The sequence below is a fragment of the Gossypium hirsutum genome, chromosome D12 (genome assembly GCF_007990345.1).
Source record: "Gossypium hirsutum isolate 1008001.06 chromosome D12, Gossypium_hirsutum_v2.1, whole genome shotgun sequence".
Classification (NCBI taxonomy): Eukaryota; Viridiplantae; Streptophyta; class Magnoliopsida; order Malvales; family Malvaceae; genus Gossypium; species Gossypium hirsutum.
Genome location: NC_053448.1, coordinates 12,120,432 through 12,137,007, shown reverse-complemented (window position 1 = coordinate 12,137,007; position 16,576 = coordinate 12,120,432). Strand labels below are relative to the sequence as shown.

The window sequence follows — 16,576 nt, the reverse complement described above, 5'->3', positions numbered from 1 at the left end:
AATCCCTATGCAGGCGATATTATTATTATTATTTTGCTCAAATTTTGGGATAGAGTTGTGTAATAAGGGGATCCTGAGTAGTGGATGTGTAGTGGGAATTAGGGGATAAGATTAAGGGATTTTGGGGGTTATCGGGATTTTTTTTCCCATAACCAAATTTTGACTCTCTTTGCCAAAAAAAATTCTGTCGTCTGTTCTTCTCCCTCTCCTCTTGCCGAAATTCTCTGATTTTTTCCATATTTCTCTTCTTTTTCTTCTTCTTGATTTTTCCCTAATCCATTTATTTTCCTTTATTTTCGCACACGGTTAGTGCTCATTTAGTTTCGGTAAGTGTTTTGCTTCGTTTCTGTCATGAATCTCTTAACAACTGAAGTGATAATTTTTTTCTACGATTTGGGCGTAGGGGGAAGCTCAAACTGGTGAATTTGGTGTTCTCGTCTTAATAATAGTTAAACGGAGGGTTATTGTTGGTGGTAAGTTGGGTTTATGTTCATTGTTGTTTGTTAATTCACTTGTAAATCCATTAAATTGATGTTGAGTATCTTAATTATAGGCTTTGGAGTGCTCGAGGACTGTTTTAGCATCAAACAAAACCAGGTGTGTACTCGAAACGCAAAAAAAAAAGGGATTCGGCGAAAAGCCAAAATTGCTTGCTGTTTGGACAGCAGCAATAGGCTGAATTTGAAAAATCGCCATAAATTGTGAAAATCAAATTAGAGGATGAATAAAATATGAAATTAAATCTTATTGAGTCTAGTTTCTCATAGAAGAAACGGCGTATGTAATGGAATTGTAAATCGTGAGGTATAATAAAATTTTTGAGACAAGTTCAGAATGAATTCGGGTTCCCCTATTCTGAATTTGGAAAATCATAAAAAAATTGGAGAAAAATAATTAGGGTTTAAAATTTACATGTTTAAATTACTAATGAGTCTACTTTGAATAGAAACAAATGGAAACATCATCCAAATTTTGTTCTAAGAGATAATTAATTTTTAGCAAAGAAGAGACGAAGCTGTCAGATAGCAAAATAGGCGTAAGTTTGAAGATTTTACTGTACTTATTGGCTAAACCAAAAATTCTGAAAATTGTATGGTAGAAAGGTATTTGAGTCTAGTTTCAAAGACATCAAGCGGATCTTAATTCAGAATTCTGTAGCTCAAGATATAAATAATTTAGTAACAGTGATTCAAGTAGAAAACTTTAAAGGAACATATAAGTAAATAGTGAAAATATATATGAATAATTAACTAGCATGGGTTACATTAAAAGTGGATCACGTGGCAAAGGCCAATTTGGGCCGAGTGGGACACATGGGCGTGTGAGCCCATTTTTCTGAAAAGTTCTGTAAGGTTGCACAAGTCGCCCAAGTAGACTGGGGACCTACTGTAGGGTTGGTAAGCTTTACTTAGACCCCTATATGTGTGATCTGTCTATCTGATTTCTATACCGAGCATCACTTATGATATTTGAATGTATGTACTATTAATTGCATAATGGCATGACATATTTTGTATGTTGCATTGCATCGGGGTGGGTTGATGATATTTGGAGGAAGTGTCTGAAACGCTATTAAGTCTGTTATCTGGCAGCTCAACTACAACCTTCTAATTATGTGCCGCATTTCGGTACAGCATGGTGTGTAGGGATGGGTGGGTTGATTTAATCCCCGCATGGTGTGTAGGGTTGGATGAATATGGTGTATAAAGGCTGGTGGGTAGGATTCTTATTTACTGTATCTGCATTCTGTATCTGATATGGGTCAAGGCCCTAATGTATTTCTAAGACTATATCTGAATGGGTTAAGGCCAAAACTGATTCTGTGATGGACACAGGCCCCAGACTGTATCTAATTGAATTCTGTTGATTATCTGTATGCATGTTTTCTGTGGGGATTATACATTGAGTTTGTGAAAACTCACCCTTTCTCTGTTTAATCTGTACAGGTAATCCCCAGACTTGACGAGTCAATACAGCAGACGACTCGATGGTGGCCACATGTAAATTTTAGACTGTTTTCCGTTACTGCCTAGAATTTATTACTTATTTGAGGTTTTTGATGTATCTTCTGGACTATGGACTAGTTGGCTTTAAATTTGGGACTTTATACTATTTTTTATGGATTTTTTTAAAAACTGCAACTCCACAAAATACAGTTTTTTTTTCTAAAAACTAAGGTTTTTCGTAAATAGAAACGATTTTTCCTATATTAATTGGTTTGAAAAGCTTCCGCTAAGAAACAAGTTTTAAAGCAAATCAACTAATTTTTTTTCGAATTAAATAAAAGCTAACTTATTGTAATGATTTTTAAACTCAACAATCTTGTCTTCAAATCCTTTTCCATGTGACATCGCCAGATTCGGCCATAACGTCTAGGCCGGGTTTGGGGTGTTACAGGTAATGCCTCGTAAACCTGTTCCAACGACAGTTTAGGGTTAGGGGGTGTTACAAAAACCTAATTCTAATCAAAGTCAAATATATTATGTTAATAAATGCTAAATATATTATACTCATAAATACTAAATCTTCTAGAAAGAAGATATATTTTGTTTAACTTGACTTGCAAGCAATCTCTTAGAATTTGGGTCACACAACTCTAACAACTCGGGTAACTGCACCACACCAGAAACATCATAGATGCATAACAGGGGCACAAATGTACAGATAGGGGCACCGTAGTGCAAACAGGGACACCAAAGTGTATACAGAGGCACCGAAATGCAAATCCTGTACAAGCGCGCATACTGACCCTATTGGCATGACAATCGTATCCTATGTGATTACTATGTTCAACCGAGCAATACACATAAATCCATTACTTTAATACATTCTCATCATACAGAGGCACTTCATCATTTTCATATATATAAATATACAACTCCAAACCAAACTACTATCATTTCATTTCAATTTCATGCAAATAATTAATGGAATTTCTTATACATTCAATAACTAACTAGAAACAATAATATATTCACAAGCATTTTATTTTACATAATAAGTCACCATGAACTTGCTTACGATCACTTCTAATTATAGAGTAGGGATTGCTCTACAATTTTTCCTTTTTCTCGGTTGTCGTCTTTTTAGTTTGGTTCTTGATTTAAATAATAATTAAATACAATCTATTAATTTCACATTTAATTCAGCGCACATGACCCTTAACTTTTAACTCTTTACACATTTTCCCTAAACTTTTACATTTTTCACAATTTAGTCCCTAAACTTAAAATCTCCAAAATTAGCAAACTTTGCCAAATACTCAAGTTAGCCGAATTTTTACCATTCCATAACCAGCCCACATTTATTCGAAGTTCACATGAATTCCATGTAAATTTTATTATTTCATCAAATTAATCATTAATTCAAAAACTAACAAAACCACTTTATAATTTACTCAAAATCAACAACTAACACTTCAATTTCATTATTTAACATCCAAAATGTCAAGTATTCATCAATAGCAACATTTAAAATTCTTAACAGTTTCAAAAACGAAGCTATGAGTTAACTAGACCTAGTTGCAACGATTACAAAAATATAAAAATTACAAAAAACAGAACTAGAATAAGCTTACAGGCAAAGAGTTTTTGTTGGCGGAGTATAAAGCTCCAACAATGGTGGTTTTGTTCTAAATTTTTGGCGCACTCAATGTGGAAGATGACAATGTTTGTTTTATTATTATTTTACTTTCGTTTTAATATTAATTTACTATTCTACCCTTTTTTATTTTAACAGACAATTTAATATAACCTTGTCTATAAAAGTCCACTACTTTTATGCATGGTATATTTACCACCTAAGTCCTTTAACTTACACCTTCAAAACCATTTAACTCATTTAACTAATAGCAATCAATTTTTGCAACTTTTACAATTTAATCTTTTTTAATTAATTAAACAACCACACATTAAAATTTCTTCACCAAAATTTTATACGACTCTAATGCAACCCTAAAATAATTTATTTAATAATAAAATGCAACTTCACATACCGACATTGTAGTCCCGAAATCGTTACTTTTGACACCACTGAAAAATAAGATATTACACATATGATCATGGGTTTAAGTCACATAATGTACAAAGCTCTTCCATAGTCATAGTTTCATTTGATCATATATTGGGAGAAGTCCCTAACCACTCTTTAAAGCCGAGGGAAAGAGGTAGCAATTTGATTTTTTTTTCAATACTAAGGCTCCTTTTGTTTGGTGGAAAATGTTTTCCAACAAACATTTTCCAGATTTTCCAGCGTTTGTTTGGTGAAAAATGAATTCCTAAAAGGAAAACATTTTACAAACACGGGTAAAATCACTTCCTTGGTTCTGGAAAACGTCTTACCGATTTGGAATCAGTAAGACATTTTCCATTCCCTTCTCTATACTCTCATCGTCTCAGCTTCAAAAATTTCTTCGCAGACTTTTTTTAAAAAGGTATATTTTCTATTTCCACTTTCATTTCTACTCATTTTTTAGACGCATAATTCTCTGTGGCTTGTAATTTTTTAGACTGTTATGAAGGAGGAAAAAGAGAGACCGTTTCTGGAAATTTTTGGAATGGAGGAGTTGGAAAGATTTTGAATTTTCTTTGTATTTTAATAATGAAAAATCTTTCCAATTCCTCCCATTCCACTGATTTCCAGCACTTCCTCTCCATTTTCTTACCTTTCTTCAATCCTTTTTGTTTCATCATTTCCTGCAGTTTGCAAGTGAAATCGGTAAACCTTACCTAATTTTCTTGCTCTTCTGTTTTATTTTTATATAGATCTGTTCTTAACTTTCTTCCATGGATCTTCTGAGATTTGCTTCTTGCTGTATAGTTCCAGATCCTTGGTTTTATTTTTTAGTTAAAAATTAGGTAAAAGGGAACTTAATCTTGAAATTGTAAGTGGAAAATTCTGTATCTGTCGTTGAGTTGGTGGAGATCAGATTAAGTCGGGATATATTGATTTAATTAAAAGGTAGGTGATTTTTTATCTTTTTTACCCTGTTTTTGAAAAAGTTAAAATGGTGGGGCGGTGAAAATGAGATGGATAAGGTAGATCTATGTTGTTTGAGTTGGGATAGCTTTTTATAATCCAATGAGATGGATAAGGTAGATCTATGTTGTTTGTTTCGAATATAAAGTTTCTGTGATGGAAAAAGTGGTGTAACTTGAAGCATAATAATTTTAGTTTGCTCACCCTATAACATTCAATAAAAGCAGGAGTTTTGTTCTATTTGTTGGTAACAATCCAGCTCTATTTTATGGCTTTTAGTTCTAAGTTGAACATTTTAGCTTTCAAATCTTCTGTTTGTATATTCTAGATGTTTATGTTATGATCTTTTTATCTTGATTACTGTAATTTAAAAATCCTTTTGGAATGTGTGTTTATTTTGCAGAAAGCTATTTGCAAGGAGCCTCAAGAGTCAAAGGTTCCCCCATCTCTTCCTTTTAGTGATAAATTTTTATTTTCTTGATGCAGTCATGCCATTTATACATTTCTGCGAAACTTTTCTGTTTATTGTCAAGGATCAATTTCATAACAATGTCATGCAAAAATCATAAAATATATTTATAAGGTTTACAATTAAAATAGTTCTTTATAAAAGAATCAAGACTGAAACTCTGTTGTGATGTTAGGCAATAACTAGGCTATCGAGTTGGGTCTTTTTAGGCAAACAATCTATACCTAATTCTAGTTCTATGTTGAACATATTTAAATGTTGTTTGAGTGAAAATTTCTGGATCTGTCATTGAGTTGGTGGAGATCAAATTAAGTCAGGATCTATGTTGTTTGAGTTGGTGGATCAATATTTTATATTGCTAATATTCTGTCATCATAGCTAGTTTGGTGGCCACGACCTACACTCCTCATTTTACCCATTCCAGTGTCTTCATTCATGTCTGCCTGAAAACTCTAACCAGAGCATTTCTATTTGGTCTTAGAAAAAAGATGCTATGTATATTTTAGTGGTACATTGCCAAATGATTTTAATTAATTATGTGAATGGTTTAGTGTTTGTGCACCAACTAGACCAATAATTAGATGATATTTGTGAGTCTGGGGGATTTAAGGAAAGTGTTGCTGCTGATTTATAGATCAAATAATGCTGTGATAATGTTTTAGGTTATAAATCTGGAAATTATGACTGGACGGTGCCATAACTTTAATGATTCTTGGATATATATATTACAACGAGCAATTGCTTTGGTTAAATTTTTTGTCTTGTGGTGTTTCTAAAATCATCTTAAAATATCTAACTTTGTTGGTGTAGCATGGATTACCATGTGCATTCATATTAGTAATTAATTAATTTTTTAAATTTTTAAAAAACTCAAAAAAATATATTAAAAAAGTATAAAAAGATATTTTGAAATATTTTTAATTTTTAAAAATTAATTAATTGTTGATGTGATCACGTCAGTAAAGTTAAAAAATATTAACTTTTTTCTTATCTATTTGGAAATAATTTGACAAACAATAAAGATAAAATTTGTTGAGAGGTTAATATATATATATTAAGTTGAAGTGTCAAAAAAAGTTATTACCCAATCACTTTTAATACACATACCAGAAGCAATATATGTGACATGAACTCACCTTCCGAATACCATTGTGTTTTATTCGAGCTTCTTTTAATCGTTTTGTGGAAGATTAGTTCATTTTAAATACAAAATTTTATTGTTTTATTTTTTAAAATTAATTTTATTTTTTATTTTAAGTCATGATTTAGCCATGAGCTATATTCATTTTTTTAGCTTTTAATATTATATCTTTTGCTTTTAATAGCTTGCATCTTTTTTGTAGTGACTTCTTTTTTTGCTTTGATTTACTTGTAAAAGTTAAAACTTGATGTAGATTAGCTTTTAGGCCTTTGTAAAAGCTTACAATTCAATTTATGAGACAGCTTAACTCTAAGCCTTTAACAAAAGGATAAAAAAATAACTTTATTCATATATGTGATCTTATGAAAAGCTTGCATCTTTTTTGTAGTGATTTTCATATTTGTGTGTCATTATTTTCTGTAGATGGATTGTAATCAAGATCAAAATGCAATTGTTGGAGTCGTGGCTTCAGTTTTAGCTTTTGGGGCTATTTGGATTAAAAACTTAAAAACTAGGAAGGAAATTGCTTCTCACCCTCGTGTGAATCGAGATTATGAAAGAGAAAATTATATTAATAGTATTTTATATAGTGGTGACCAACACTGTATTGATGTGATAAGGATGAGACCGATCGCCTTTTTTAATTTGTGTGATATTCTTACTAGGAATAATTTGTTACAATCTAAATCTGTCAATATTAGGGAGCAAGTAGTTATATTTTTTACATACAATTGGTCATAATGTAAGGTTTCAAGTGATTGGATCTAGATATTATAGATCAACTGAGACAGTTCACCGTTACTTTGGGGTTTTATTGAGAGCTATTTTAAAATTGTATAAACTAGTTATTAGATTACCCAATGAGTCAACTCCTAGTGAAATTAGATGGAACTCATATTCGTGCATCCGTTTCACTTAGCATTCAAGGAAGATTTCGTAGCCATAAAGGGGGGACGACACAAAATGTATTGGCTGCCATTACATTTGATTTGAAATTTTCCTATGTTCTAGCTGGTTGGGAAGGTAGTGTACATGGTTCTCGTATTTTAAGTGATGCACTTTCACACCCAGGAGGATTAAGAATTCCAGAAGGTAATAATTATCATTAAATACCAAATAGTTCTAGTAAACTCATAATTTATTAGTATTAATTATGTTTTGTAAAATTGTAGGTAAATATTGTCTTGCTGATGCTGGATATGGCATCCGAAATGGATATATTACCCCATATCGTGGTGTCCAATATCATTTAAAAGAGTTTAGTGCTCAAGGGCCTGAAAATGCAAAGAACTCTTTAATCTTCATCATTCATCATTACGAATCACTATTGAACGTGTTTTTGGGATTTTGAAGAAACGGTTTCGTGTATTAGATGCTGAACCATTTTGAAATTTTCTGACTCAAGTAGATATAGTTTTGGGTTGTTGTATCATTCATAATCATATAATGGGAGTTGATCCTAGTGATTTACTTAATCAAGGATTATACGAGGAGCCTGAGTCTGATTTGGTAATACCAACTCTTACGGAGCGAGAAGAAAGAGAAGAAGCAAGAGAATGTCCTGCTAAGAGAGACGAAATTGCACAAACTATGTGGACTGATTATATGGCTAGAAATATTAGGTAGGTTTAGGGCTTAGGGTAATTGTTTCTATGTTATGTATGTTTTAGTATTATTTTTTTTTTGTTAATGCTGGTTGGATAATGATATTGAAATTTTAGTTTGTTGGATTTTGAAATTATTATGTCTTGAATGTTAGATATTTATTATGTTTTAAGCTTGTTAGATATTGAATTTATTATGTTTTAAGCTTGTTGGATATTGAAATGATTGACAATGACAATTATTAATGTAGAATTGGTAAGGGCAACAAAGACGGGACCTCCAAGCAATTCAGGTGGACAAAATCGATGGAACATGTTTTTCTTGAAATTCTAGCAGAGGAGGCCCAGAAAGGAAATAAGCCTTCTAATACTTTCAGAGCAGTTTTTATTAATCGAGTTGTCGAAGCTATTTCTGAAAGATTCCAAGTCCAATGCGATGCGAAGTATGTGGAAAATCATTTGAGGACTGTAAAAAACCAGTGGCAGATTATATGCAAAATTCGAGGTGAAAGTGGTTTTGGATGGGATGATAACATTAAAATGATCACATGTGATAGAGCGACATATGATGCAACAGTGATGGTAATATATGTATATATATGTTAAGTGTATTTCAATTGTTTTTTATTTGTTATTATAATTATGTATAATATCCAACAGGCACATAAGAAGTATGAACCATTTTTGAATAAAATCATTGATCATTATGATGAAATGGCTTTGGTTGTTGGCAAAGATATGGCAACAGGGAGTTTTGCCAGAACATTTGCTGACATAGATTTGGATGACAGTAACCAAGATTCAGTGCCTGTAGACTGCGACAATGAAGAGGCTGAAGAGGTAAGAACAAATGTATCTTCATCTGGCACATCCAAACGTAAAAGAAAAAATGTTCAAGAAAGTGCCGTTGATGAACAAATTAAATTTGTGGGTGAACAACTTGGCAAAATTGCTAATGCTTTGGAACAATTTACTGCAGATAAGACACCACGGCTTTACGAACAAGTGATGTCGATGGAGGAAGAAGGATTTGATGATGACGTCTTGTGTTCTGTGTTTGATTATCTAGTGAGTCATGAATCCGAGGCCAAAGCTTTTTTAGTTAAAAGTAAGAAGCATAAAAAAATTTGGCTTCAAAAATTTTCTCAAGGTTGAAGATATTGATACTTTTATGTGGTGTAATATTAGTTATGCACTTGGACAATGTTGTTGTTATTATGTTGTATTAGTATTAATTATGCATTTGGATAATATTATTAATTTCTAGTATTAATTATGCATTTGGATAATATTATTAATTTCTAGTATTAATTGTGGTTTGGAAGCTAAATTTATAATTATTCAACCCTTGTTTTTATTTTTTTTAACACAATTACAAATAATTTATTTGACTTTGGTTGTTTTCAATTTATGACGGTTAATATTGTAGCTTAATAATTGAGTATTATTATATACTTAATTTGATTTATTTATTTATTTATAAATAAATCATTGCAATATATGAAAAAATAATTTAAAATATAAAAATTTATTAATATGTATATAAATTTATTAATATATGTAAAAATAACTTTTTCGGAAAATATTTTCAGGAAATCTGCCAAGCAAGAGAAAATATTTTACACAGATTCATCCAAACACCAGAAAATATTTTCAGTAAGTTATTTTCTAAAAAAGTAAATCATTTTCCAGAAATCATTTTCCGAAAAACATTTTAATTACCAAACAAACAGACCCTAAATAAACAATTTAATTGCACGTATTTAAATTTCAAACCAGAGTATTAAGAGAATAAGTGTTGTGTACACCCTCGTATTGATATTTCCGAATGGTACTGCAATAGAATCATGTTGTATGACATTATCATTCACATATTTGACTTTGACATCATTTTTATCTTGTTAGAGAAGGAATCCAAGACAAGTTCGATGTTCTTCCCATTATCGAATTCGTCGATAATGAATAAACTTTGATGCTCAAATCACAAACAGATGCAACAGTTGATATATAAACAAAATGGGTACCAAATCCAACAGAGATGAATAAAAGGATATCGATGAAATGATTTTTTTTTAAATCAGAAGCTTTGAGTGAATTACACAAAAAAGATTATGCAGACGATATGCCATGATAGAAGAATATGAAATCATATACATCATATGATTCATATAATTGGTAAAAAGGAATGGAAGAAAGGGTCACGATAATAAGCGACGACAAATAAAACATAATTAACAAAACATTCCAATTTAATGAAGCTTGAAGTCATCCTTGAGAAAGCCTCTTGGCCACACCAGCCATGTACTTTCCCTGATGCTCAGCCAGAGCCAGCTCGATTTCAGTTGGCTCTCTAGTGCCATCACCAGCATAAACGCCAGCACCGTAAGGTGAACCTCCTTGTATGAAATCTATCTTGGACATATCGTCTCCAAAAGTGTAGCCAATGGGAACAAATAGCATTCCATGGTGTGCCAACTGGGTTATCGCTGTCCAACTGAACCACAACCATAAAAAAATGTCAGAAAGTTGATAAATATATATCCAATGTCCAGAAAATTCACTTTTCCAAGTAAAAAAAAAGTTAAAATGTACCATATGTCCATGTATTTTTCGTAATTTTAGAATTGGGTCTCTATATTTTTATTTTTAAGAATTTAGTCCTACTTTTTAAATTTTAAAATCTAGGATCAATTATTAACACTGTTAAAATTATTTCGTTAAATTTTAGGATCATTGTAACATCATTTTCTTAATTATATGACTATCAAGTGAGTTTCTTTTTTAAATTTAAAATGTCATATTAACAAATCTAACAAAAAAAATAACGTTAATAAGTGGAGCTAAATTAAAAAAAAGAAGCTAAAAGGTAACTTTTAACTCTATTATAACTCAAATTTATATACTTCATTTATTTGTATTTGGATTTTGGCATGCTGGTTTCATGTTTTGTTAAAACAAGAACGAATTTTATGCTTAGGTCGTAGCTATTTCGTCCCTATGGGTGTTTATTATTATTATTGACCTATTAAGGAGTGGCATATTTAACAAAATAACAGTTAGTTTTTTGTTATGACTTTTCAACTCTTTAACTGGTCATATTGAAAAGCTTAAATTGAAGACAATGTTTATCCTTATCATTATCTCTTGAGAGAGTTTGGAGCAATTGAAAAACTAATTTATGAAAACTTTTATTTGATAAATACTTAGGATAATTAATATAGTTAATAAGAAAATTTCAATTTTTATATAGGATTTTAAAGCTTATCAAACTATTTGATAGACTATTGTATCAACCTTGTGGTTATTTTGTGGCACTCTTTTTGGTATTGATTGTATTGTGAGGTATTTGAGTGAGTGATTTATGATAATTAGGATTGATATTAAGGCTGTAATTACTTTTTTGTGTAAAAATAGATTAAGCTCAAGCCAATAGATAATCCGAACGAATAAATATTGTTTGTTAATTCTCGCATTACTTTACTCATTTCATTACTTTGCATTTAACATTTATATTCTAACAACAATTGGAACGAAACTATTTTTCAAATGCGAACAAAAAGTTCATGAGTGCCCTATATTCGACTCCAACTTTTACTACTTTTTCATATTATTTGAAGTTTTTTTAAATAAGTTATAACTAATTGAATTTTATCAGATCCACACTGGGTGAAGAAAAATAGTTCTTATGGTTTTTATATAAAAAGTTCTTTGATTAAGCCTTCAATCCAAAATAATATTCGATTGAGCTAGAAGCCCCTTAGCATAGTTAACTTCACCTTGTGGCACGTAAGGGTTGTCCCGCATGGCAAAATTTAATAATTTTTTAATTATTAAAATTTTTAGAAAATATTTTTTAAAATTTTAAATTTTTCGAAAAAATAGAATTTTTAAAAATTATAAAAATATGAAAAAAATATAAAATCCTTTTTTTTTCCTCTTTTTTTTATTTTTTTACCGTCTTTCCTTTTTCTTTTATTTTTTTTCTTCTCATTTTTCAAATGATTTCCAGATTATTTGAACAATACAATAACATAAATCAAAGATGTAAGTGGAAGAAAGAACGACAGCTGCAAAAGCACATCCATTCCCATAAGCTAAAGTCCCAATTTTAGCTTAACAGAGAAGAAGGAGAAGAGACAGAGAAATAAGAAACTGAAAGAGTGAGAACAGAGATTGTCCGGTGATGAAATCGGACATCGAGCGGCAACTTAGACTAGAGGGGAGGCTATCGGCGGCAACGGGAGCACTGAGGGTGAGAGACGACTGGGGTTAAGGGAGGAGAGAAGAAAAGAAGGGAGAAGATAAAGAAAGGAAAAAAGGAAGGAAAAACGAGAAAATGGAAAATGGAAAGAAAAATAAAGGGAAAAGAGAAAATATATTATTATTTTTATTTGTTTTAAGATTTTTATAATTTTATGGTTGTTGAAATTTCTAATTTTTTTATAATTTTTAAAAATTCAATTTATTTTATTTTTAAATGATTTTTCTATTATTTTTAATATATTTTTTACTTTTATAATCTAAAAAATGAGAAATTATATTTTTTATATTTTAGAATTTTTTATATTTTTTTCGATTTCTTAACTAAATATAACTGAAATTATCCAATTTCGCTTAAGTTAATGATAAAATTAACTGTGCTAAAGGATGAGAACTTAATTGATTGCTTAAATTTAATTAAAGATTAAATTGAGTGTTTAAATTCAATTGAGGCTCAATTAAGTATTATTTTTAATTTAGGGTTCAATTAATTATTGAATTATTTTCAAGAATTCTTTTATATAATAAACTTATTTTACATTAAAAATATATATTTATGAAATTATTTCAACAAATAATTATGAGTGGGATGATAAGTGATTTTTATTTGAATTTTTTGATATTATATTCAGTTTTTATATAATATTTTTTAATTATTTTATTTGAAACATTATAAAAATATGAAATAAAAAATATTTTATAATAATACTAATTATTTTTTAAAATAAAAATATTTTAATAATTTTATAATTAAATTGTGACACTGAATCAATGATTTCATATACTACAAGAACATTTCAATGAAAATGAATGATTGTAAACATTAAATCAAATAATAATAATAATTAATTCAACTTAGTAAAACTACTCATGTTTTTTCAACTCCAACGTAAATCATCAAAATTCCGAAGGTTGAGCTAAGCTAAGCGATTAGCAATTAGCAATTAGCAATTAGCAATTTGCAATTTGCAATTTGTTCAACTATAGAAGTCAAACTAGAGTTCATGGATCATCTATGAGATTAATTATGATATAATAATTCATAAGAATTATAGCCCACCTTCAACATCCTTAAATTTCACTTGTTAGCATAAATGAGAGAACTGAAATTTTTACTCCATTCTATTTTACTTACGCCGTGGTTTCTTGGCCGCCTCCTTGAGCTCCAGTACTAACAAAGAATCCAGCCGGCTTCCCAACCAGTGTCTGCTCCTTCCAAAGCTGCCCCGTGGAGTCGAAAAACGCTTTCATCTGAGCCGCCATACACCCGTACCTTGTTGGGAACCCAAACAGAATAGCATCCGCCACTGCCAATTCCTCCGCCTTAATCTCCGGAACCTCGGGGGCTTTAGGCGGCGCCTTCATATGCTCCAGAACCTCATCTGGAAGCGTCTCGGGAACCCTATATAGAACCGCTTCGACACCTTCCACACCCTCCACTCCTTTCTTCATCCGCTTCGCCAGCTTCTCCACGTGACCGTACATGGAGTAAAACACTATGAAGACTTTTAAAGTGGCGGCAACTGATTGCGCATTCTCAGAACTCTCTGTTACGGTGGGAGTTGCGTGGGTTTCTTCATCGGCAGCAATAGGTGCAGTGGTGCTGCTGGTGCCAGCGGCGTCTTCGGCCGAGGTCGGATGTTTTTTCTTGCTCGGGACACAGCCACCGCCTTTGCCCATGGAGGATTATATGGGAGAGTAAGTTTTTTTTTGTTTTTTTTTTCTTTTGGTTTTTGGATCGAAGATGAAATATTCCTAGGCTTTTCTAATTCAAAGTTGAGCAAACAAAATAATTTCTTAAATCATCTTCCAATCATAATGAGCATTCACCCAAAATCAAAACTTGCTTGGAAGTGGTTGGATTTTAGAATATGCTCAATGCTTATTTCAAGGTTGTACTTTTGATTCCTTTTTTGTTTTATTGTGATTCTAATATTTTAATTCTAATATTTTTTTTTAATTTTTTTAATATTTTAAGATGTAAATTCAGTCCTTATTATTCATTTTGTAACAATTTTTTCCTTTTATTTTCTAAAATTTAAAATTTCAATTTTGGTATTTTTAAATTTTAACATTTAAATATGTATATTGAATATTAGAGTTAATTATAAAAATTCAAATATGAATGTCCATAATATAAATATTTGAAAACAGGAAAAAAATAAATAAAATTCAATATATACAAGTAATATTTAACATTCATTTTAAATCCAAATAATATGAATATTCAAATCATTCAGAGAATAGCAATATAAATGTTCATTACTAGATATATGGAATATAGATGAGATTTGAATAGGTCTAATCTTGTGTTCTGGATACTTGTAGGAGATATGGAAGGGGTAGTTGGAAGTGGTGCAAAATTGTTCCGCTTCATTCGTTATTTTACTTTTCAAATCCGACGTTTAACGTTTAAATATGTGAGATTTGGGCAAATTACACATAAAAGCTTTATTTTTTTAATTTTATTGAAATGGGTCCGGTATTTTATTATTTACCGGAATGGGCCATTTTCCTCGAAAACACGTCCACGTCAGCGCGATGTCAGGGGATGTGTCAGCAAATCGCGTCCACGTTAGCGCGATTATTTACGTGGCAACAAATCGCGTCCATGTAAGCGCGATTTGCTGACGTGGAAGCAATAATTCATGAACAGTTTATGTTTTTTAGCTTGGAAAACTTTGAAAGGCCATAACTTTTGGCTCGGTTGTCCGATTGAGACGATTTTTTTTTATTTCGAATAACTTTTTGAGATCTACGCGCTGACAAACAGCCGAAGGCGGTTTGCCGCAGTTTTCGTCGAAAAAGATCCTTTTTTGCCTCTAAATTTTGATTTTTCGGTTTAAAATTGAATTTTGAAACATTCAAATCATTATTTTCCTTATTTATTTGAAGTAAACACCGGATTTTTTTTACAGAATTGTTGTATTATTTTTTCTAATTTGACACGTGTATGGAATAGGTCCGATAAATCATTTGAACGTAAGTAATATAATTAAGATAATAACAGTATTTTTATAATATGTCAATTGATTAGTTTAGCTTAGTTGGTTAAGATGTTTGCTCTTTTTCCTTAGTACGTTGGTTCAAATCTTGTTAGTAATAATTTTAAATCTTTTTTGTACTTGTTGCATTTATTTTTTAATCAATTAACTCTTCAATATTACATTAATATATATTATTAGTACAATAGTATAGACGGATTGACAATTTGAGCTACAATATTATGAATATTAACTACAATACATAATTTGAGCTACATATTACAGCAATACATTAATATGTATTATTAGGGGCAAAATACCAAAAAAGGGGCAAATTACACATAAAAGCCCTATTTTTTAAAAATTTACCGAAATAGGCCCGGTATTTTATTATTTACCGGAATGGGCCATTTTCCCCAAAATCGGGTCCACATCAGCGCGATGTCAGGGGACGTGTCAGCAAATCGCGTGGACGTCAGCGCGTTTTGCTGATTTGTCAGAAAATCACGTCCTCGTAGGCGCGATTTGTGTCCACGTAAGCAAAGCGCGCTGACGTGAACGCGATTTGCTGACACGTCCCCTGACATCGCGCTGACGTGGACGCGATTTTGGAAAAAATGGCCCATTCTGGTAAATAATAAAATATCGGGCCCATTTCGGTAAATTTTTAAAAAATAGGGCTTTTTTGGTATTTTGCCCTGAGATTTAGGAGGATTTTTTAAAAATATTATTTATGGTCTCTTTTTAATTATTTAGTGATATTTTAATAATTTTTTCAATATTTAAATCCCGAATCATGAACTTGAATTTGAACCTTAAATCTTGAGTGACTTAATGTTTAAGTTTCGAAGTTTAAGGTTTGAGATTTAAGGTTTAGAGTTCGAGTTCGAGTTCGAGTTTGAGATTTGAAATTTATGGTTTGAGATTTGAGTTCGCAATTCAAAGTTTAGCGTTTATGATCCAAGATTCGAGGTTTAGAATTTAAGTTCAAAGTAAAATCTCTTTTACCAGACTATGAATAAATGACATAAAAAAATTACTAAAATATTTTTAAATAATTAGAAATGAACTATAAATAATTTGGTGAGAAGAATTTATAAAATAATTTCTCCATTTGCGAATTTCTCTTCTTATTTTAATG

General features: G+C 30.9%; 2 protein-coding genes across 3 annotated transcripts; one reads left to right on the top strand and one right to left on the bottom strand.

Moving 5' to 3' along the window:
• The first annotated feature begins 4,077 nt into the window (after positions 1-4,077).
• LOC107945665 (uncharacterized) lies at positions 4,078-9,596 on the top strand. Of its 2 annotated transcripts, XM_041108477.1 has the most exons (7): positions 4,079-4,432; positions 5,381-5,413; positions 7,011-7,679; positions 8,068-8,209; positions 8,443-8,773; positions 8,852-9,031; positions 9,171-9,596. In XM_041108477.1, the coding sequence occupies exons 3-7, from the start codon at positions 7,448-7,450 to the stop codon at positions 9,198-9,200; spliced, it is 915 nt and encodes a 304-aa protein (XP_040964411.1). In that variant the 5' UTR covers positions 4,079-4,432; positions 5,381-5,413; positions 7,011-7,447; the 3' UTR covers positions 9,201-9,596. The 2 variants fall into 2 exon arrangements, with proteins under 2 accessions (XP_040964412.1, XP_040964411.1); XM_041108478.1 differs by lacking the exon at positions 9,171-9,596 and having other exon boundaries at positions 4,078-4,432; positions 8,928-9,037.
• A 649-nt stretch (positions 9,597-10,245) lies between these two features.
• Positions 10,246-14,320, bottom strand: LOC107945664 (probable NAD(P)H dehydrogenase (quinone) FQR1-like 2). Its single transcript, XM_016879753.2, has 2 exons — positions 13,587-14,320; positions 10,246-10,685 (listed from the first exon to the last, which is right to left on the bottom strand). The coding sequence occupies exons 1-2, from the start codon at positions 14,129-14,131 to the stop codon at positions 10,457-10,459; spliced, it is 774 nt and encodes a 257-aa protein (XP_016735242.2). The 5' UTR covers positions 14,132-14,320; the 3' UTR covers positions 10,246-10,456.
• Positions 14,321-16,576: the final 2,256 nt, after the last annotated feature.

What these genes read in the sequence shown, in the direction of transcription:
- LOC107945665 (XM_041108477.1), top strand. Translation starts at nt 7,448, where the DNA reads ATGAGTCAACTCCTAGTGAAATTAGATGGAACTCATATTCGTGCATCC. An exon ending in TATATGGCTAGAAATATTAG is followed by an intron (nt 8,210 to 8,442) that starts GTAGGTTTAGGG and finishes TTATTAATGTAG; the next exon opens with AATTGGTAAGGGCAACAAAG. An exon ending in CATATGATGCAACAGTGATG is followed by an intron (nt 8,774 to 8,851) that starts GTAATATATGTA and finishes AATATCCAACAG; the next exon opens with GCACATAAGAAGTATGAACC.
- LOC107945664 (XM_016879753.2), bottom strand. Translation starts at nt 14,131, where the DNA reads ATGGGCAAAGGCGGTGGCTGTGTCCCGAGCAAGAAAAAACATCCGACC. An exon ending in GGCGGCCAAGAAACCACGGC is followed by an intron (nt 10,686 to 13,586) that starts GTAAGTAAAATA and finishes GTTGTGGTTCAG; the next exon opens with TTGGACAGCGATAACCCAGT.